A 23,074-nucleotide genomic window follows, 5' to 3' on the forward strand; every position below is an offset into this window, starting at 1 on the left:
CATTACTCGGGGTATTGTTATTTCAAATCGTATTCCTCGTTTTCATTAGCTTACACGTGGTTGTAGTTCAATTATCCGGTATATTTGATTTTCCAGCGATTTGTCGCAGTTCAGAGTGCGCCGGATAATCGGAATTCTACTGTACTCGGACTACTGTTAGGGGAAAAGAAAATGACGGCCGGCGGCATCGCGTGCGAGGAAACTAATACATTAGATTAGAGGAACGCGAGAAAGCAAGAGATAGGATGATAAGCCTCGGAAACACAGAAAAAAGGTCCGGGGGTCTAGAATGGTAGTGAGATGAATGAGCAGGCGAGGGTGGTCTAAAAAGAGTGATATTAAAGGGACGTAGAAGTGCAGGCACAAAGGAGAATTGAAAGTAGTGATAATTAAGGATGAGCTGGAAAGACAAAGGACCAAGAATAAATCGGGAACTCGGTGTAAATACATTACGCTGTAATGTAATTAACCCTCGCCGTAACTCGCCCGAGCTTTTTCGGACCCAGCCTGCTTTAGGCCTACTACTTTGACCGTTTGTTTATGTTGAACTGATAACAAAGCGAGCGAATATCGAGAAATAGGTTTGCGACATTTAAAAAAAAGAAATACGATAAGATAATAGTAATAATAATTATAGCGTTTGATACTGCGAGAATTGAACGAGAAGAAATGCCTAAGAAATGACCGGAACCTTCTCTAAATGTTATCAATTGTTAAAGGATTGACATTGACGACGCGAAGCTAAAAAATCAACAGAGAAAGTGACATTTTTTGCTAAAACATTACGTTAATTTTGCGACCGACAGACGAAGATTAATCGAACGATAACAATTCGGACTGAAGACTCGTTGTAATGAACCTTAATCGATGGAAATGGTAATCGCGCAGGCGGCACGGGGTCGAAAGTAATGGCGGTGGATTCGGCAGCTGCGACGTTCTCAGATCGACGACCGTCATTTCGCCGGTGTGCCGTAGCAAAAGCGTGGAGGCGGATATACCTCGGGAACTTTTAAGTACCGGACCGGATCGTCCGACACCTATTGGTATCTTGTCAGTTTCGCGCACGAGTGGCGCTCGTTTCTCGAGTTACAAATCTTCGGTGGCCAGCGGCTGTGCCTAAAACAATATTGGCGGGGCCAGCACAGGCCCCCTTGCACATTAGATATTTATTTAAGACCGCCCCGACACGGCTGCTTTGCTCTTGTTCACCGTGAAACCCGTGGCCGTCTATACGTGCAAATACATGTACAAATACATCTATACATGCATACACGGCAGCGCGTTTACGTGTGCACGGAAGCGTACACGAGCGGAGTGGCCGTACAGCTCGCCGGCAAAGGCACCAAGTAGCCGGGACTAAGTACCTCCAAACCCAAAATGTTGACCTAGTTAATAGCTTCGTGTTTGATTTGACTGCTGTTGTCATGGTAAGCGGCCCCGAAACGCGAGCTTCGTGCTTTCATTATTATCGGCTAAGGAAACTCAATACCCGGTTGAAATTGTCATCAATTAGGAGTACCGACGCGCCTCTCCCAAATTGTCCGTCCCCTCCCCTCGTAACCGAGATGCCCCGCCGTTCGTTTTTCTTCGAACGAAGTCGCGCCGGGACACGAGGATTATTAAACGGGGACTAATATTGAAATTTTGAAGCAAGTACACGAGTGGAGGAGAATGTGCAAGTCGAGAGTCACGCTACAATGCGCTCTTTCGAAAAGAAGCGCACAGCTGAAGCCTCCGCGGCTTTCAAAGAGAAGTTTTGCGGGCGTTTCGGTAAACAGCATGAATCCCCGGCTCGATCGATCGGCCCGAGGATTAACAGGCCTCGGCTCGAATTGTGAAGTCGTTACATCGTCACTGAGACGTGTAAGTCGGCTTGCGAAAAGTCCTTTTTTTTTTCTCCTCTCTTCATTGATCGACGGAGCGAGTGATCGCTTCCTTCTGCATTAGGATCAGTGGCTTTCGCTGGCTTCCGAGTTTTGAATTCTAGCTTTCCTGCCCCCCGGGGATACCGGCTCCGCTAGATTTTCGTTGTACACCGGTGGCCGTTGAAATCTCTGAAAGATGCGTTAAATTGTAATATGCGCTCGCTGCAAAACATAAATTTGTTTCGCCTTCAAAGAGTTCTTTCGAACTGCTAAGTCCGACAGGCGCTAACACAAAGTGTTTCTTAGTAATACAATGGATCGCGGATTTTTATGCAAAATAAAAACTGTAGTAGTTACAAAATACAGGAGTTACGTAGATATTAATTTATTTGCTTAATAATTTTAACAGATCGATACTGTAATGTAACAGTATTTTAAAATTCTTCGAATTTATTAACAATTTTGCATTCCGTTTTCTCGTAATGCATCAGATAATGTATAATAATTACAATTTTTATTGATGCATAATATCTACGGTCTATTAATAAGCGCAACAAAATGATTAAAATTTAATTAACCGTCGGCTGTAAAATAAGAATACTAGATAAGAATTCTCCAAGTTGAACAATTGCGATAAAGTATTAAATTATTACACGTATTAGTTAAACGACGTGGCATAGTAATCGAGGCAAATTGAACGTCATCCTATTTGGAATTAACCTTGGATCGCTGGGGGTTGAAACGGGGTAGCCTTAGAATAACAAGGAAGGAGGTCGACAGATAGAGTAGTTAGGGGTGTTTTCGGGGTCGTCGAAACCATTCGCAGTGCATTATAATTAAAGTTATTAAGTTTTTGCCAGCGAATATGAGAAATTTGATTGGAAAATATTGCGAACTCGACAATAAAATTGAATTGATTGCTAGCGTATTATTTATGAAATTGAAATAGTAACGTGTTCACAATTCGTTTAAAATACCTACGTTGCAGTTTTTAAATTAACACTGCTTCCATTCCGCCGTTGTTTATCAATGACACAAAAAGCGCGATACACAATTTAGATTTCGCCTCATTAACGACCCCTCGCGCATCTACGAGCGCTAAATGTTTCAAGGTCGTTAAAATTGGAGGTGGCTGTGGTTAAATTGCATATTTATCCGGTAATTTACGTCGGGTTTCCTGCAGAACCGGGAAACATCATCTTACGAAAACAAATTTCTTTGATGAAGTTCTTACTTCGAGGAATCTTCATTAAGATTCGTTTATTAAATTTGACGCGCTTGAAGGAATACTGTGTTTTAGTTTCCTATAAGTAGTTTCCACACTTTATCAAATTAAATTCCTCATTTTGCAGAACACCGAATTGTTTACATATATACCGTGTGCTATTTGTCTTGAACAGATTAATTGTTTGCTATTCTAAAAAAGTATATTAAGGAAGTAATTACAGAAAGAGATAGTGCATATCAAAAAGATGAAAACAAACCTCGTAGCTGATGTATAAAGTTTAACTGCATTATATTGAATAACTCGAAAATGATTGCGCGCAGACAAAAATTCATTTGTGGAGCGAAATTCGTCCTTGCGTGCACAGTTCCAGAAGAACAATTTGTTTGAAAAATATATTTAAGATTATACTGTTTTATGAATTCCGTGAACGTGATCCAGATTAGCAAGATTTCGCTTGCAGAATTTTCCAAGCGTTATGCTATCCCGAAATACCATCTGTGCAAACGATTAAGCAGCCTATAGAGCGAGTAACGTGGAGTGTACAAACATTTCGACGTTCTTTCATGCACCATGAAAGGATGTCTCTTACGGTCCTTGCTACTGAATGGAGCGAATCGGTCCATTTTATAGCTACCCTCACCGTTTCGCTGTTTTGTTTCCGAGAGGTTGCAGCATGGACTTGCGTATATATCTTTAAATTAATCTGTACACGGAGGTATACAAATTATCAAGTTTCGGACATAAAAAATATAGCAAATAAATATTTCGTACGTAAACAATCGTAAATGTCTACCTAAAAACATAAATAATTTTCATGCGAGCAAATGTGAAGGCAACGCCATTTTCACGGCATCTGTAATTAATATTAATTAATAAATTTAATAATATTCGTAAATGGTGAAAACGGATCCGCTCCTTTACTTTAAAAATATTCGAAATTTATTGTAGATATTTTTTGTAATTAACCGCTACATTGATACATCGACTGAGTAATTACTTTGCGTTAGTCTGCATATCGAATCGATATGCTTTTAAATAAACGAATTAAAAAGTCCTCGTTTTACCGATTCCGATAAAGAATAATAGAGGAGCCATCTACATTATAAATTATTTGATCCCCCATTTTTCCATGAAATCTCTGTACACGTTGCATCTCCGCTTAACATGTTACAACATCGATTCCGCGCGTTGTAACGCAAATGACGCGTGGAGGAAGCCTTTCGAACGATCCAATAGTTATTATTTTTCATTGTTACGTTGTACTACGATATGTTATCTTAAATCGTTAAATCATTCAAAACGTTTTAATAGATTAAATTTATGGACATTCTAGAAGCCCGTTCCTGCGTTCTATTTTTGTTCGTCTTCTTTTTCTCCGTCCCTCCCCTCTACACCCCCGTCGTCCCCCGCCGAATGGCGCGATTCCTATTCAGATATTCGAACCGCGGGGCTTTAATAAAAATATTTGCTAAGAAAACAGTTTGCCGGAGGTACTCGGGAAGCAAGACGAGTTATTCTTATATCCAGATTCGCGGCGTATTCTTCGCTCGCGATTTCCATAAATGCAGTAATTCGAAGTAAGACGGCCGCCGGCGTTCCCAACTTTTAATGGTATGTATCTTTATACCGTCACGGACGCAGTAAGCGTAAAATGAATGTATCAACAAACAAATACTAATCAATTAGTAATTTCATTATAAATATAAACGATACCGTATGCAATACGCATATAAAAATAATAGTACCATATATCTAGAAACATATTATATCACATATAAAATTACTACCGTTTATACTTTGTATTCTACACAAATATGAAATGATTTTTAAAAGTATGAAAACACCGTCTTTATTTTTAAATAGACATTCTTTTTCTCGGCTTTCTATAAGTCAGTGTCGATTATATTATCTTTCACAGTATTTTCAATATTTTGCATTTGATAATTAAATGTGATGATATTGTATTAATATAATGCTGGAAATAAACGAAGTGAGTATTATTAATAAATTCAATCGTGTAAAATGTGCAATATTAGTTGCTGTTAATACCTTAATTACCACTTTTGCTATGCGATGCGATACAAATCTAACTAAAATTAATTTTTTATATTTCGAGTGGTTTCAAGCCTCTATAAAATCTTTAAATTGTAAGATAAAGTACCAACAATTTATTTTAGATAGCAATTTACCGTTTTTTCTCTTCTATATCTGTATCTTGCAAGATAATTTATTTATTATTGGAAATAACACCAATTATCCATACCGCATTATCCGTAGGATACAGTGTTAAATCCGGTAAGAATCAATTGCTTGTTAAGCGATATAGCGCCTTTTGTGGCGAAATCTTGAAGCTCTGGTCACAGTCCGAATAGCGCCAATTAGTAAATGGCAAAACGCTGAAACACCTAGCCAAACAGTGATGCCTCCAGTGATGAAATTTGGAAATTTTGTTCAGAGTTCGTAGAACGCCAATTAGTAGTTAGTAAAACGTCGAAACTTCTAACTAAACAGTAGCGCTTCTTGTGGTGTAATCCCGAAATTCGTACAGCGCCAATTAGCCGCTTATTTGTAAATGTAAACAACACAAATAAATGTTTATCAGTTATTAATTAAATTTTATTTATAAAAAGATACGTACGGATACAATGTATATATAAAAATAACAATTCCACATAGCTATGAACACACATACTACCTTTTAAATCATTATCATTTGTACTTTTTGTACTGCATACAAATCTAAATGTAAACGCTTTTTGGAAGTGAGAAAACACAATCTTCATTTTTGCAAATGGACATTCTTTTTAATAATTTTCTAAATCGGTATCGGTGATTACGTTTCATACTGTACCCAATATTTTCCATTTGATAATTATCTGTAGTGATATTATATGCTTCAACATAATGCTGGAAAAAATGAAACCGATGTCAATAATGTAATTATTCGGATAAAGTGTGTAGTGATATGTTAATTATGAAACCTGATCATCCTCAAAAACGCAGAAAACGTTATTGAATTTTGGCGAAACGCGTCGTATGCAACTAAACGTGTTATTAGCTGCATCCTGACATTTGCATGCCATGTCCTTCATACAGTACTATAAACAATACAAATTATAATAAAATTATTTTTCTGATAGTCCAAAGGTGTCGAACTACTTCTCCTGCGAACACCTCATCAGTCAGACTCTGGGTAAGTTGATTTCCTTGTTCCTTTTTCTTTGAACTCTATACTTCAGGAATTAGAAGTTACAGTTAAAAAATAGCAATAGTAAAGATGATAAATACCGGGAGGGTGGATCTTCCTAGTCTGTGAAGCAGGTGAAGAGGAGAAGAAGATGTCAGCAACACCTCATTACAGTTCATCATTTTATGTGTAAAACTTACTGATAAATTGGTATCGCTATCATCGCTTGGACAACCTGAGGATGGAACTCCCACAGATTTCTCGCCTCTATACTCTATTAACAGAGTCCTATCTATTGGCAATTTCTTTTTCAACAAAGAAGTTCCATCAGATGGTCGTTGCACTCCAGCTATTTCCAAAATTGTAGCAAACAAATCGACGCTACTGACTGGTGCAGAAATTTTGGATGGTTCAATCCCAGGGCCTCTTATTAATAATGGAACTCGGATATCCGTTTCGTACGGTTGACGTTTATCTATAGGCATACTGAACTGGCCTATAAAAAGATATTGTATAAAGTAGGCTATATTTGTACCTTATATTCGCTTCTGTGTTGAACATAAACACAATTACCAATATGGTAACCATTATCAGATGTGAATATGATGTAAGTGTCATCTAAAAGACCCCCAGACTTCAAAGTTTGATAAACATTCATTACAAGGTCATCAATAGCTAACAATGTTTCCCACCTACGACTATAGACCTCATCTAATTTAGGTAATACCTCATCGGGTAGTGGAGACAGGCCTTCCTTTACTAACCAATGTTTATCCTAATTTACAATAGCGTTAGGAGTAGTCTACAGTAACAGGAAAAAATAGAAAATAAAGTGTAGTATACCAGATTTGTAAGTTTGTTAAAATTAGGTGTCCTTTTAGCCTTTGTGCCATTGTATCTGCCATAGTGTCTTACTGCTGGTGTGAAGGGTGCATGAGGTGCTGGAGGTGCCAGAACTGCAAGAAAAGGTTGGCCATCTGCTTTGCGAGTTTCGATGAAATTTACTGCAACTTCAGACTAAAATAATTTTAATTAAAAATATATGATCAAGGAAAATAATAAGTTAACATAGGTAAGTTTAAACTTACAATTACATCAGTGAGATAGTCCAATTGTGTGGAGTTAAATTTCTGTACAGTTCCATTGATGGATATAGAATAATTATAATATTTTGAATTTCCAATAAGACCAAACCAAGAGTCCCATCCTATTGGTACATGATTTGCTCCACCAACATTTTTATTCCCATACTTTAATAATGTCGTTCATTAATAAATTCCAGAAATTATCCTAGTTTGAAATTTTTACTTCATCAAATATAATTACCTTATTCAAATACTTTCCAGCATACAAAGTTGCATATGACGTCTGTTGCTTCAAATATGCTGCAAATGTATTTGGTTCTTGAAGTTCTTGCCATTTAATACTACTACAACCACCAGCAACAGTATTATTCACTACTAAGTGATTATGTTGGTATTTACCAGTTAGAATGGAAGCCCTATTTGGACAACAAATTGGAGAAGCAACAAACTAAAAAAAGTATTACCATAAATCATCATTGTCAACTTTTAATGGCAAGTTTATTTAACTTATAAGAATATAAAACAAAATTGTATGTTCTAATAACTTACACAATTTAAAAATGACGCACCCCTGCTTCCAATTAAGTCTAAAGTATTTTTCAGCGGAACCTAAAAATTAATATAGTCATTGTTATATTTAAATGCTATTATTTTTTCATAATCATAATTACCATTCCATCGAGAACTATGTCTAAATCATCTGCGATGATTAATACTATATTTTTTGCACCGTATGATAGTGTTAGATAGCTTATCAAAATATTAAATATTGGAATAAACATTTCTAACAATTAATGACAAAAACAATGTTCGTATTATACCGTAAGTGGTCGCTAAATCGCTACTGAATAAACTGCGTCATAAACTGTAAGTAGTAACATGAATGTCTCCGGTATCAATTTAATCAATCGGCATCCAATTTCATACACTGGACTTTGATTTACTGTATACAACTTTAAAAACCCAAACAGTTTTAGCCACATTTGCCATGTGATTCAATACACATTTTGGTAAGAATCATTTTCTAAAGCTACCATAAAACGCCGAAATTGCTAGACAAATTAACAACAATTTATTTTGTGTTTCAATTTCAGCGTTTAAATACAGATCAGTGTCAAATTAGGCAATGTACATGCCGGGTAGTCAATATAAGCGCTTCTTGTGGCGAAATCTGGAAGCTCTGATCAGAGTTCGAACAGCGCCAATTGGTAAATGTCAAAACGCTGAAACTTCTAGCCAAATAGTGACGCCTCTTTTGGTGATATCTGAAGCTTCATTTTGGCTAGTAACTTCAGTTTATCAAAATTCCAAACACCTGTTACGTTTGAACTATTTACTATATTGGAATATAGTAGTTATTTAAAGTAGACTTACAGGAAAGTTCGCATTAACTTAGAATAGCGTTAGACTAAGTTTAGTGAAGACTTTGGGATACTTTTAGAACAGGTTTGTAGCATGTTTGGAACATGTGTTAGGACAAATTTGGGGCCGTTTTAGACAGTTTTATAAGAATTTTGTTCCTAACAATATCTTCTCATGCACTCTCGTCTGCTTCAAGATTTAACGTGTGACTGGCACCAAATTGTATCACAATAGACAATTGTTTGGCTAGAAGTTTCAGCATTTTGCCAGTTAATTACTGGCGCTGTAAAAAACCCTGACCAAAGCTTTCATATTTCGTTACAAGAGGCGTTATTATCGCCTAATCAGTAATTGATTCTTGCCGGATTTAACACCGTATTTTATGCATAATGCAATGCGAATCATCTGTTTTGTGGTATTTGCAATAATAAATGAACTTTTTTGCATGATAAGTTATGACAGATTGTCTTAAATGTTTTCTTTTCCTTAAAATATTTGTTCAACTTCTCATATCTCACTTAAAGTGACAGTAAAGAAAAAAATAATTACATAAAATTCAATCATCTGACATACGTATGTGTATAATACAATTTGATTATTCGTGCCTGGAGTATGACGGACAATTGGAATTTTCCTGCATCTTTAAAATAAGTGTTAATTGAATCAGTTACAGACAATGTTTGTTGCTAAATGTAATCTGTGTATATATTGAAGAAAATTCAGTAAACAATGTGGTGCCATTGGAGGAAATAGTAAATAGTTAGATGATGTGTTTGGGCTTCGTGTATTCACTATTGTGCATTCATTAAGTTCGAGTTATCAATGAATAACAGGGCTTGAAACGTATTATTGTACTTAATGGTGTTGGATTGTAGTGTAATAGATAATTCTTACAATTAATTAGGCAAATGCACTTGCAACATCATATTTTAGAAAACATGTGTAATGCACGTGTAAACCGTCAAATACAGTGACGCTCAATAAGATTGAGGTATTTACACGTGCATAAAACAACTGATTTTGTCTATTGTATGAATAAATACTCTGTACTTAATTGAAGATTCGTAAATACCATACATTAACAACATGACGGAAAAATTACGAAGATACGAGAAAATTGATTTTTTAGGAGAAGGACAGGTTAATAGTTGTTTAATTAATCTTTTGGTATTTTACAAGCACATATATGAATACTTACAAACATAAATACTTATTATTTCAGTTTGCCACTGTTTACAAAGCCAAAGATGTTGAAACATCAAAAATTGTTGCTGTGAAAAAGGTATACACAGACACTTATTATATACAATGTATCAATTTATACTGTTAAATGATATATTATTTGATTATTGTAAATGTAGATTAAAGTTGGAAGCCGTGCGGAAGCTAGAGATGGAATAAACAGAACAGCTCTGAGAGAAATTAAATTGTTACAAGAACTAAAACACGATAATGTAATTGGACTGCTAGGTATGCATTGAATATGTCAATGATTAACAATATACAAATTAAATTAAATTTGTAATGGACTAAAGGAGATATTTTAGAAAACTATCTTTACATATCAGATCATTTTGTATGAAATATTACTATTTTAATTTTACAAATGTACTTTGATTATAGATGTTTTTGGCCACAAATCAAATGTGTCACTAGTATTTGATTTTATGGACACAGATCTGGAAATAATAATAAAGGATAACAACATTGTGTTATCTTCTGCAAATATTAAAGCATATATGATTCAAACTTTACAAGGTCTAGACTACCTACACTATAACTGGATACTTCACAGAGATTTAAAGCCAAATAATTTACTTGTTAATGGAGAAGGTGTATTAAAGATTGGTGACTTTGGTCTTGCTAAATTTTTCGGTTCACCGAATAGAATTAATACCCACCAGGTAGTGACCAGATGGTATAGATCACCTGAGTTATTATATGGAGCAAGGCTTTACGGAACTGGGATAGATATGTGGGCTGTTGGATGTATATTAGCAGAACTTTTGTTAAGAGTACCATTTTTACCTGGAGAATCTGATTTGGATCAACTCACTAGGATATTTCAGGTATTATTTTACATATAAATCTATCCATTAACGAAAGTATATGTTATTTCGAGTTCGTTTTAATTTATTTTCTTATAATTTTTAGACATTAGGTACGCCCACGGAAGAAACGTGGCCAGGAATGACAGAATTACCTGATTTCATACAATTTAAACCATTTCCTGGAACACCATTGAAACACATATTCACTGCAGCTGGAGACGATCTCTTAGATTTAATTGCTAGTCTTTTAAACGTAAATCCGTTAGAAAGATGTACATGCGATCAAGCTCTCCAGATGCCATACTTCAGCAATAAACCAGCACCAACTCCTGGACCTAGATTGCCTCTTCCTACATCTGTAAAACGACAACCAGAAGAAAAGCCTAATCTAAAAAGAAAATTACTTGAATCAATGGATGGTGCGTCGCTTGCAAAAAGATTACAGTTTTAACTAAAACTTTAACTAGAATCAATTATAAATTGTCACGAAGAGTAATTCATTATTACTGTTTTTGTTATGAATTTAGCAGTGAATTATAAATATTATATACAATTGAAAAAAGATAAGAAGAAGAGAATAGTGTGATTTCTATTAATATAAGTTAATCGCGCACAAATGATCGAATAATGTTTAAAGTACAACCGCAAATGATATTAGCGATGTAATGTATTTTTGTTACAAGATTATTACGTGAATAATCAAAAAATGAAATATAAAATATGAAGTATTAAAAAAATTATATACATTTATATTGAATATTATATTATGTCCCCGAATCAATAGCATGTATAAATCCATAGAAAGGGTAAGGAAAATCACGGGTTGAAATAATAATGCTCCTTTGAAAAATACAACAGTATGCTGCATTAATTTTATTAACTTAAAAACTAGTAAGAAATGTTTGATACGTGAACAATTTCGTAACCGGTGGAAATATTTCAATCTCGGTAGCTTAGAAAAGCTCACGCGCCAGATGACAAAATTATTAAAACTGTAAAAACATTTCGCAGCGTACTTTTGTTTGCAATTAGGGTAATCATTCCATTCCCGTAAGTACAAACATTACCAAATTTTTCTCTTTTCTTTCCATGATGCGCCGTCTACATTTCTTTGATTCATGGGAATAACTGTTGGTTAGTAAACGATAACGTTTCATTCTCCTTTACAAATATCTTGACTTTCTAGAAAGAAGAAGCTTGTACTCATTACGTACTTTTCTTCTGTTATGACAATAATTTTTTAAATAATCTTGTTTTTTTAAGAGTACATACTATTCATGAGAGATTGTACCTTTTCAAACAGTTTCTAACATCTGTGTACGACTTGAAATAAATAAATAAATATATATGTAATTATTACACATATGCATAAACCTACTCAATACTGATGGGTAACAAGAACGTAAATACAATTAAACCGAAAGTACAAAATCTATAAATTTTCCTTAATGTCAATGCATATATCAATATGAATTAAATACTTCTGAATCTTGATTTGAGAAATAGTGTACGTTCTTTATGGAATTATTAATCAGAATATGAATACGATATCGTATTCCGATATATTACAAACTGCTATAACAGTTTTGTTCCAGACCTGTATATTTAGATACATTAAAAGCACAACTTAAGGCGACATGTGCATTTAAATACTGAAGCAACATTTAATTATTCTTTCACATATTTAATTGAATCCTGACATAAAAGTGTTAATTTGGAGGCTCTATCTAAATAAAATATGATAATTTAAAGGTGTGTTAGAAGATTACTACACTGAATGTACAATTGTAATCTAAGGAATTAAATTTCTGATTTATGACATCGCTAGAATGTACCTGTGTTAATTTCCTGTTCTAGTACTTGAGGGCAATTTAGAAAAGTATATTGATTTAAAGGCGAGTAATCCCCTAAAACACATAGAATGTATAAATGATAAATTCCTTCTAGCATATTGTATTGTGGTCCCTTCTTATTCAGATTGAACTATAAGTAATGACTGTGTAACAGTTCCCCTTTTAACACGTGATCAATGATTACTTTTTCTTCCAAGAAAATGTATGAATTTTCGCCGGATTCAAGGAAGCGAGACAGTATACCAATTACAGCAATTTCCGATACAAATGAAAATGTGAAGATATGAGTACACTTTTTGTTGGGAACGAAGTGGAGAAAAGTGTAGTACCATCGCAATACTACTGTAAAGGAAGTTCTATAGAAAAAAAGCAGTTTACAGAATTTGTTTTTTTTTTTTTGAATGGTGTACAATGTACTAATACTTTACTATGTTTCTTTCTTTTTACAACATAAATTTGTCCTTTCGTGCCAGTTATTTACACATAAAAAATAATACACTTAAGATGTAGATTTTTACTGTACACGATATATACTTAAAGCAATAGTTAGATTTACAAAATTGATATTACACAGAGTGTAGTATAAAACCAGAAAACATTATCTAGTGCGATTTACAAAAAAGTAAACCGTTCCTTCCCCTTCCTCGTATCGGCATGTTCGTCGAACATAAAAATGAAAAACTTCCCGCTATTATCGTTTGTGACCATGTGTGTGTATGTGTTATACGTTAACTGAACATATATTTGAGCGTGACAACTGCAGAAAAATTGCAAACGGAAAAAATCAATTTTAATTGTTCGATTAACACGTAGTCCATTAAAGTCACCACCGCTTGAAATTGTAACATAACTATTAATAGATTTAATGTTTCTCGTGTTTGTATACACTATCTCCCTATCCTGCGTGCACTTTGCAAGGAACATTGTATTCGATAACATTAGCATTGTTTTATTATGCCCTTCAGCATCGCCCTACACGTGTAACATGCTTGTAAAACATCCCTTAATCCAGTAGGGCTCGTAGTTTTAAATAGGATGCATCATTCAGTACATAAAATAGGATACATTGCAAACAGTACATAGGACATAGTATTGTAAAAGAAGAAACGGAAACATAGATATTGTTCAAATGTACATACAAATGTCAAACAAACAAAAGTATTTTCGCGAAATATCACCGGGACAAAGATATTATGAATTATGGTTTTTTTTAATAACTCTTTAATTGTTGATATTATTGTCTTATATTAGCATCCCATAAAGAACACGTACTTGAGAAACAGCTTTAAAGGATCATTCCCTGGACATGAAATGCAATGAAGATTCCGCAATCGTATATGTTACGAGAATTATAATTGCCCTTTTTTTTGTTCATTAAATCATATACTATGTCCTAAGCAAATATTTTGAAGCAGTAATTGATGCGCAGTCTATAGAGCACATGCAGCAGACAATTTGCTCTTCGCATTTTGTTTTCTAGACATTTGATTCAGTATTTAAAGTAACATATGTAACAACTTATGCAACCAACAACATGTTATGACTACCTTATAATGCTTATCTTCCTTAATTTCTTAGTTTTTTTTTTTTACATTAAGTCAATATATACCAAGATCTTTAAACAATATTAGTACATTTCAATTGTTTGGGAGATCAATGTAGATCCCTCGGATGTATTGTAAAACGAATGAATCGTGAACAATTCGCACCTGCACAGGTATATCATAGAAATGAAATAAACTTTGTTCAACAAAAATATAATTTCGTGGCTAATGTCACTTTATATTATTTAAAAATCATGGTATCTCGATTCTACAAGGATGTTTAATCGCAAATTAAACTGAAACTATGTTCATTTACGGAATTAAAATAAGTAATACATACGTTATGATATAGCTGACCGTAATAATAATATCACATCTCCGAATACTACTTAGCAAGAAGTGTTATAAAATAAATGTATATATAAATCAGTTTAGACGAAAAGTATAGGCGGTGCTTTTGCTTGTTTTCTAGACAACTATCATCTGTCTCCGACTATAAAGAATATGCTCACAATTTTCACGGATACGAATAGTTTTAGCACGGTACATTTTGGTTGTCCGATGTTGAAGATGATTCCACAACTCCTCTCTTGTTTTATAAATACTTTGTAAAATTATGCTTCAGTCCATTCATATCATTATTGAAAGTCCAACTTTTTGTTATTATACAAAATTCAGTTTTAATATCTCAATTCTCGATTGATAAGTTTCACTTTAAGAACATATATTTATTGTATTCAACAAAAAGAAACGAACTAACGGAAATAACATCGTTTCGATAAACTATACACTTAGTTGTATGTAAAAACTATTCGATTTTGTAACAAAAAAAGTATACGAGAACGCAAAGAAAACTGCTACTGTTTAATTTCTCATCTCATTCTTTCCGCAATATACAGTTCCAAACACAGAGGATAAAAATGCAGTAATCCTATCAACTGAATCTTTTCCCTGCTTGAAAGGCTCTGCATCGCTGCATTATGAAGAAACAAAACTTTACATAGAAATGTTTTCGTGTCTCTTTACCAGGAAATCAAGAATTCGTGACAATAACGTATCAATACTAACCAATAAATAAGAGAGACAGTTCAGAGTAAAGTAGAAACAAAACAAAATGTATCATTGCAACGTGAAACACTCTGTGTAGCTTCTCGATTAGGCACAATGTTTGAAAGCAATAAATCCCTATTTCTCTGTTTAAATAAAAAAGTTCTTTGTGGAACACACTTTCCCAATACAGACTATATCTCCCTACAATTCATTGTAATATTAAAAGTAGAAATACATATTTCATTGTTTACTACTGTTTTTTAGTTTATTATATTATATATATATATATTCAATAGTCAGTCCAAGGCAAACATTATCCGCAGTAGTATAATATAATATAGCTACTATTTTCGTATCATTTTTTTTAAATCGATCTACCTATATATTACTTTCTTTTAAAAAATGTATACTTAACATTTAATATTATTTATATACATATATATAGATATATGTATATATATATGTATATATATGTATATATATCTCTTTAAAATATGTACAGTCGATGCTATGATACAGTAATTTTAATTGTTTCTTGTATTCATACTTTATAAAGGCAATTATCATCATAACTATATTTTTTATTTATATATGTATATATATGTATATATGCATACATGTACATTTATGTACGCATGCTTATATATATATATACTTATATATATAGTATATCATGTAAACATGTTCATTTTTTACAGCAATCATAATAGGACAGTTTATAATACATGTAGGAATATTATTTAAATTTTTTTGACACCTCTACATATATGTACACAGGGAGTGTCATGATCATACAAATTATGTTTTGTCTTATTATTGCGTTATGTTTTAATGTCACTTGTTCTTTTTTGAATTGGTATCATATATTCACATAAACAGAAAATTAGCTCATATATGGAACAAGGTTCCATGTTTATACAAATATTCAAGAAAATGAAACATTGAAATCCGCGACTTTTTGATTTTGCAATGGGTGTGTATACACAGCTATACATTAGAATACTTGAGGTCGATTTACTGCCGTGCAGATGTTGGTTCAATAGCGTAGTAGCAATCAATTAACTAAAATAATAATTGATTTAACTTATTCGAGATAATTTTACTGCAGACAATTAATGACGACATTCTTATTGCGTATTTAATGATAAATAAATTGAAGCACATGGTTGAAACATGGGGAGAATTGACTAGTAATGAAATAAATGGGATTCTAAAAAGAGTTGGATTTTAGAAATGTAACAAAATACAATAAAAGAAGAAAGTGTGTAAGGTGGGTTTCAAATCATTGATTCTACTGACCATCATCCGGAAAAGATGTTTTGTACTGACAGTTCCGGGGTAAGTGAAAGAGAACAAGAGAATGCTAACAGAAAAAAATGTCCAAAAGAAATAATTAAGGATATTGAGAATTCTTTGTGTAAATTTTGAGATAGTAATTTTCTGTGAGAGAACTTTTTTTTACAAAATTAATATTCTACTATAGCTCTCAATAATGTCGTACTTTTCATGTTCAAAGTAAAAATGTATAATCATAAATCAGCCTGTGCATTCTTCTCCGTGTGCTCTATTTGAGAGTCTGTCAGAGGTTACTGTTAGTTACTCAATAATCTTTTTCAATTTCAGGTCGTTTTCATTCTAGACTCTTTTCTTATGTGACGTAAATTTTCCGTCACAAATTAATTAAAAACTGTCGTTACTGACTTACTGTCACTTAAAAAAAAAAAATGGAGACACTCTTCTGCTGTTGAGCAATTTGATAAGTTTTCTGTATATTAATAAATAAATAGATAACATGAACTTGTTGAATCGGTGACATAGAAAACTCCGCAGAGTCTAGAATACTAACAAATCCCATAAAAATGTATTTCATTCAAATGACCTTCAACCAATAGTAATTCTTAGTGAGAGAAAAAAAGAAATAGTAATCTTTCGTAGTTACTAGGTGTGTAGAATTTCTTACGCAAATCATTAATGCTTTATTGTCTTATCAAATTGGATTACTGAAATTCTTGCAAGCATCAACACGAAAACGACCGAGTCTAAATAAGTCGACGAATAGTTTATCACTTACTGTAACACAAGTCCACAAAGTTCGCGTATCGTGTGTATACTGTGAGAACGGATTGCACGTAAAATGAATTAATTGCAAATCAGACAATGAAGATCCGTTTCGATCGGAACAGTGAAAATCGTTTGCGAAAAGATTCGATAACTCTGTTGCATAATTGCTATGTAATTTACTGAACCGATTCGTCCGAAGTACAACAGATAGTGGAAAGACCTATAACTTAATATGTCCAGATTATAGATTAATAGTATCCAGTGTGTGCGAATTTTTGGATGCATTGTCCTTTGGTGACGTGGTGGCAACACTAACTTGTTTGCTGGTATTGTTCGTGAACGGCATGGCGAACTTAAAATCCGAACCGTTCGGTAATTTTCGCATAATCTTTCCAGACGTTATAAGTCTGCCGAAACCTTCCTGGTGCGCGAATGCGTATCCTGAACGAAGAGACCGTCTTGTTCGCCTCGTAGATGGTGTACGAAGTATGTCCTGACTCTGACGGGAACGTAGCTGTGCCAATCTCTGCTTAAGCCTAACCCTATCAGACAAACTTGGTCTAACATCTATGAAGAAGAATCTCCACGACAGCACAGGTATTACCAGTATAATACACGAAATCACTGCCGTAAACCAAAACGTTGGTTCAGACATCGCCTGAAAGCAGACATACAAGTATTAGCATAATAGTTACGAAGAAAAGCAACAATATAAACATTGCTGATTCGAGAAGGATTGCACTACCGCTTATTAGAAAGTAAGATAACATATAAAAGTATTAACACGTTGAATGCGCTGTTGACTGTCTGTAAATTACACTAACTCAATATTCTACTTAATCCATTTTGATCATTTGCTGTTAGAACTACATTATTCTTACTAATAACTATAATTGCAATAAGTAAACTGGCGTGGATGTTAACACCGCATTCCACGTGTTAAAGGTTACATACATGTTTACATACCATAGTAAGACTGCCAACGTAACTACCGCCAATGACAAAGTTATAGAAATAATCTAAAATAAAATACCAAACGAGTGAGCCCCAAACCATAATATGATTAACAATCGTCCAGTATGATGTATCAAGGGCTATTTGAACGGTCACGACTATGACTAATATAGTGGCTACGACACTTCCTAGCAGCATATGATCAGAAAGTACATAGCCCTTTGGTGATACTCCATCCTTATATGTTCCTGAACAATATGATATTTGATTACTTTACATATCTGACTTTACGATTAAATAAAAAGTCAATTAAATAAATGATTAGAACTTACCGTAAGGAACCAAAAATAACACACAACTGGCAAAAAAACCGTGTATGGCACTCCAACAAAATTCCTTCTTGTTGAAAAGCAAGTTTTGTAGTCCGGGTGCATAAAGTTTTGGATATAACAAACTGTTTTTATCGTTAACATCTTGATCGAATATACCGACTGCCATTACAGGTAATGATGTATAAAAGAGATTATACACAGAAATGTACATAGGGTCGAATACAGTCTGTAAAGGGAAAATGTTATATGAGAATCTACACTAACATAATTTATAAATGAAATTTAAGGGATATTAAAAATCAGTATAAAGAGAGAATTCATACTACAATACTCGACTTTGGAACAAATTGCTCTACAAAGGAATTTCGCAATCACATTCGCCTTATATTCATCATCTGGCATTTGTATAGCATTGATAAAGGGAGAAATTATAAATAAATGAATAACTAATTAGAAAAAATAAAAAAGAACATACCTGTGCGCTGAATCCGCAGAAAAAGGCAAACCAGATGTGGCATAGCGTAAACGCGAAGTTCTTGTAAAAAAAATACCTAAGGAATTTGCTCATTCTATAATATGACCATCTACCATGAACAAGGAGCAGTCTTTCCAGAAATCTGAATTGTCCTATCGAATAGTCGGATGCCAACACAGCTTGCAGTCCTTCTTGACCACTGATGCCAACGCCAATATGAGCTGTCTTGATCATTGAGACGTCATTAGCACCGTCCCCAATAGCCAAGGTTACTGCATTTTTATTTTTCTTGATTAACTCGACGACCATTGCTTTTTGTAAGGGTGTCACGCGACAACATATCACAGCTTTACCTGCAATTTTATGGTATAAAAAGTGTCCATATTCTACGACGGTGTATAAATATGTTTTAATCACTTACATTGGCTTGATACATCAAGAAAAAGTTGCTCCAGTTGTGGATGCAATGCATGAACTAAGGAATGCCCATTAATAACTACAGCGAATCCTGTGGCCTGTTCCATCTCGTGTTCATCTTGTTCGTCTCTGCTAGGATTGTATTCGGTGTCGCTGCTATATATCGAAAACATGAAAAAATAAATGATGACTGTCCTATGTCCATAACATTCCAATCTGATAAAGTTTAATCTCGATTTCTTTTTTACAAAGTGAATTGAATATGCAATAATTGTTGTCAAATACAATACATGTGGTAAAATATTCAAATTTTACTTGCATAAGAAAAAGGGGAACTTGAATTGCTTCATTGGATATAAAAAATGATGCGCATTAATCGTAAACAATACACACAGTGCACTGTATCATAGACTACTAATATACAATATATGTATGTATATATAGTAATGTGACATAAGCACCATACTCTTCGTGTTATTATCATTATTACTATGATTAACTTTAAGCATACAGAAAGAGAAGGAGTGAGTATCAAGCACATGGTAATTGTCATTATTTGTTTGGGCTATAAATGTTAAAAACAAAATCGTAGGGGTATTGAGAATGTACAAAATGAAAGATTATAGTATTTAAGAAAAAAAGGTCTAGATACCTAATCTACTAATACTGAAGTATCTACAGTATAAAAAAGAATAATTGACAAGCATGTGGTAAATGGTTCGAACGGCTTTCGGTCATCATAAAATGGAGAATATTTGGTGAAACTTCAATATTTCTATATGTATAAATAAACGTATCTTGAATTTTGCATGCAAGTATATACTTTTTTATTACTTGGAAAACTCGAAGAAAAACTGAATTTTAAATCTGTGGTATCATTGTATGCATAGCAAATTAAATTAAATGAAAACAAGATTTGATAGAATTTATCAATATTCTTACAGTCTTGTGAAACGCATGCCAAATAATATTGTGAACACTTGACGTTCCACAGTAGAAACGTTATTAGAAATGTTCATGACTAACTAGAGAAGTTTCATCATATCATACATCTCAGTATTTAGAATTTTGGACTTCTCGGTACTCTATGATATCAACGTAATAAAGAAACTAAGTCTGAACGATTTGATTCGAAGGCATAACCAGACAAAGAAAGCGTTACACAGAACATGATGCCACATTCAATACGAGAGAGAAACTTTGAAAAATAAATGCGTTAATTAGTCAGAAATAGGTATGGAGAAGGTTAATGGTTGTACTCCGTCTCTTTCATGTGCCTGACCTTTCCTTGTCCCACCTGAATGTGACAACGGAGAGTGTCGGCCGATTTTGATGACTGGAGGTTGTTTTGATTGTTTCCAAGTATCGTGACAATTGATTTTCAACACCGTCGTAAGTAGTAGCATCCACTATAAAGACATCTGTAAGGTCGTCTGTCAACAACTGGCAGGAATAGCCAATATTGATAGCGGTTTCTGTGTACAGATAAATTCATATAAATATTGTTCTACAATTAAGTAGCTGCTACAGACATATTTATATATTTATACAGTGCCCCACTTTGTTGAATCATTTTGCCAATGATCTGTATACTATATTTCATTTACTACTAACAGAATAGACACTATGAAAACATTTAAGTAATATAATGTTGTTCAATTTTAGGTGAGGCAAACTGTTTAATAACATACATACGCAAGACGCAACTTACGTTAATTTATATCTATAGTTTTACCTTGCTTGTCTCCAGTTAATACCCAGATCTTGATACCAGCAAGACCTAAATTAGCAATAGTTTGAGGTACACCGTCCTGTAACTTATCTTCAATGGCAGTCGCGCCCAACAACGTCATGTCTTTCTCAATCTCCTCATAGATCGCATCCAATTTGTCATCTTTGTTTTCATGGCTCATCGCCGCTTCTTGATGACGTTGTTTCCAATCATTGAAGAACTGTTCGTCCAGATCTCGGACCGAAAGGCACAATGTTCTCAAGCCCTCGCCGGCGAATTTATTAAGATGATCTAACGTTTTCGCCATGATGTCCTCACTGCCGTTTTTCAAGCGTTCGTAGATAACATTGTCCGCTCCTTTGCAGTACAATCTAAGATGGCCGTCCCTCCTCAAGATCACGGACATTCTTTTCCTAACATTATTGAAGTCGAGGATGCAGAGCAGCTCGTAGACTTCCCTGTTGCCCATCACCTCGATAGTGATGCTGTTTGGAGATCTTTCTTTGAACACGAAACCGAAATTCCTGGCGGCGGACACAAGGGCAGCCTCGTCTGGCGATTGCGCTTGATATTCTAGCTTGCCACTCTTCTCCTCGGGCATGACAGTATGACAGAGCGCCAGCAGCCGAAAGAAGCTATGAACATCCTCGTTGTTCCTCCTCACAGCCTCCAGCAGCGCCGTGTCGTAGAACTTGAACTCCGGCTCGTAGTCTTTGTTGAACGAGAAATCTAACGGTGGTAACGTCTGTAAAAGTACAGTCGTACGTTACTATGGTGTTCTACTTAATCATTATTATTGCGTCGGTATAATGTTAATTGCGGCACAGAAAAGATCGTATGTGGAAATGAAAGTACTAGTACTCGAAGTTAAATACCTTGCCTCCAGATAAATAGATTTGGTGTAAGTCAGCGGGCAGATAAGATGTTAGAATTTTATAATTCTTTAAAGCATCGTGAACAATTTGTATATCTAAGCGGACGGTGATCGTATTTTGTGCATGCAAATTAGTATGCTAATTAAAGACGGAATTAAGTACTAGAGGTTACGAATTTGAGTAGATTTTAATAGATTGTTTTGGAAACGTTCGGGTAGAACTTAATCCCATCCCAGATGCTAATGAAGCAAGCATTTTCAGTGACCATATAAGCATTGCGTTCAGTGCGAATAATAATACTGGTGCCATGTGATAATTACTAGCATTAGATAATACAGAGACATAGCCATGGATAAGAACAGGGATATATTGAACGAAACCCTCTTCGCTTCGCGGAAGGTGTGCATTAATTATAACATGCGTACTGAGAATTTATGTGGAATCATCGAACTGCCATAGATGCCTCGTTCTGGTAACATATTGGATATCCTGTCCACGTGTTCCAACAGACGTACGTTTGGACCAGTTATAGATGTATAAACTTGAACAAATTCTTGGCCGTTTTTCCACCTCATCGTTGGCGTTTGGGCAGCTTTGTCCGTCTACATGCAGCACACACATGCTAAGTGACGTACATGAAAACTTATGCAAAATATGGCCAAACTATGAAATGAATGGATTGTGTCGAGTTTGTCATCAAGAAATAGAAACGTAACAAACAATGAACAAGTAGATATAGGAAACAATAGGAACCATTTCTCTAAAAATATTTTAATAGTGAAAAAAATGCATTCTTGATAACAAGTATAAAGATAATGAAATTTGTCGAGGACACCGATGCTTTTTGTGACTTAATTGTATTCTATAGAAGCGTGTATACAAGGTGTTTCGCCGGATATTAATTTATAACGTTGCAACTGCAATATCATGTGAGACATTTCATACATGAAAAGTGAATGTATTTTCACGAATAAATTTGTTTCATTTTCTGTAGTGAAACCAT

At 34.2% G+C, this 23,074-nt stretch overlaps 3 protein-coding genes across 10 annotated transcripts in view; 1 reads left to right on the forward strand and 2 right to left on the reverse strand.

The window, feature by feature from the left end:
• Nucleotides 1–5,693: 5,693 nt before the first annotated feature.
• On the reverse strand, nt 5,694–8,484 carry LOC144477117 (N-acetylglucosamine-6-sulfatase). 2 transcript variants are annotated; one of them, XM_078194587.1, is made up of 9 exons: nt 8,037–8,484; nt 7,915–7,974; nt 7,607–7,813; nt 7,369–7,530; nt 7,124–7,297; nt 6,854–7,055; nt 6,481–6,776; nt 6,075–6,191; nt 5,694–6,000 (listed from the first exon to the last, which is right to left on the reverse strand). In XM_078194587.1, the coding sequence occupies exons 1-9, from the start codon at nt 8,145–8,147 to the stop codon at nt 5,833–5,835; spliced, it is 1,497 nt and encodes a 498-aa protein (XP_078050713.1). In that variant the 5' UTR covers nt 8,148–8,484; the 3' UTR covers nt 5,694–5,832. The 2 variants fall into 2 exon arrangements, 1 of the variants encoding a protein (XP_078050713.1); XR_013495136.1 differs by having other exon boundaries at nt 5,970–6,000; nt 6,075–6,403.
• Nucleotides 8,485–8,621: 137 nt separating this feature from the next.
• On the forward strand, nt 8,622–11,520 carry Cdk7 (Cyclin-dependent kinase 7). Of its 3 annotated transcripts, none has more exons than XM_078194615.1 (6): nt 8,622–9,718; nt 9,788–9,867; nt 9,950–10,009; nt 10,089–10,197; nt 10,351–10,796; nt 10,882–11,520. In XM_078194615.1, the coding sequence occupies exons 2-6, from the start codon at nt 9,814–9,816 to the stop codon at nt 11,227–11,229; spliced, it is 1,017 nt and encodes a 338-aa protein (XP_078050741.1). In that variant the 5' UTR covers nt 8,622–9,718; nt 9,788–9,813; the 3' UTR covers nt 11,230–11,520. The 3 variants fall into 3 exon arrangements, with proteins under 3 accessions (XP_078050741.1, XP_078050749.1, XP_078050733.1); XM_078194623.1 differs by having other exon boundaries at nt 8,622–8,811; XM_078194607.1 differs by having other exon boundaries at nt 8,622–9,867.
• A 95-nt stretch (nt 11,521–11,615) lies between these two features.
• Nucleotides 11,616–23,074, reverse strand: part of Atp8b (ATPase phospholipid transporting 8B) — a 69,090-nt gene continuing 57,631 nt past the window's right edge. For 3 of the 5 annotated variants that reach the window (XM_078194546.1, XM_078194511.1, XM_078194530.1), the window contains 8 exons: nt 22,497–22,673; nt 21,200–21,941; nt 20,747–20,939; nt 19,469–19,620; nt 19,048–19,400; nt 18,573–18,798; nt 18,253–18,488; nt 11,616–17,944 (listed from right to left, as the gene is read on the reverse strand). In XM_078194546.1, coding sequence (XP_078050672.1) covers nt 17,528–17,944; nt 18,253–18,488; nt 18,573–18,798; nt 19,048–19,400; nt 19,469–19,620; nt 20,747–20,939; nt 21,200–21,941; nt 22,497–22,673 — 2,496 coding nt within the window. In that variant the 3' untranslated portion in view covers nt 11,616–17,527. The remainder of the gene's footprint in view (nt 17,945–18,252; nt 18,489–18,572; nt 18,799–19,047; nt 19,401–19,468; nt 19,621–20,746; nt 20,940–21,199; nt 21,942–22,496; nt 22,674–23,074) is intronic. The other 2 variants (XM_078194521.1, XM_078194538.1) reach the window with 2 other exon arrangements.

This window comes from Augochlora pura, chromosome 2 (assembly GCF_028453695.1).
Source record: "Augochlora pura isolate Apur16 chromosome 2, APUR_v2.2.1, whole genome shotgun sequence".
NCBI classification, from domain to species: Eukaryota; Metazoa; Arthropoda; class Insecta; order Hymenoptera; family Halictidae; genus Augochlora; species Augochlora pura.

Bases quoted from the DNA above. Each gene is read 5' to 3' on its own strand.
- LOC144477117 (XM_078194587.1), bottom strand. From the start codon at position 8,147: ATGTTTATTCCAATATTTAATATTTTGATAAGCTATCTAACACTATCA. The intron at 7,531-7,606 runs GTAATTATATTT...ACATTATTAAAG, and splicing joins CTGGAAAGTATTTGAATAAG to TATGGGAATAAAAATGTTGG. The intron at 6,777-6,853 runs GTAATTGTGTTT...ATCTTTTTATAG, and splicing joins TGATAATGGTTACCATATTG to GCCAGTTCAGTATGCCTATA.
- Cdk7 (XM_078194607.1), top strand. From the start codon at position 9,814: ATGACGGAAAAATTACGAAGATACGAGAAAATTGATTTTTTAGGAGAA. The intron at 10,010-10,088 runs GTATACACAGAC...TTGTAAATGTAG, and splicing joins AAATTGTTGCTGTGAAAAAG to ATTAAAGTTGGAAGCCGTGC. The intron at 10,198-10,350 runs GTATGCATTGAA...CTTTGATTATAG, and splicing joins TAATGTAATTGGACTGCTAG to ATGTTTTTGGCCACAAATCA.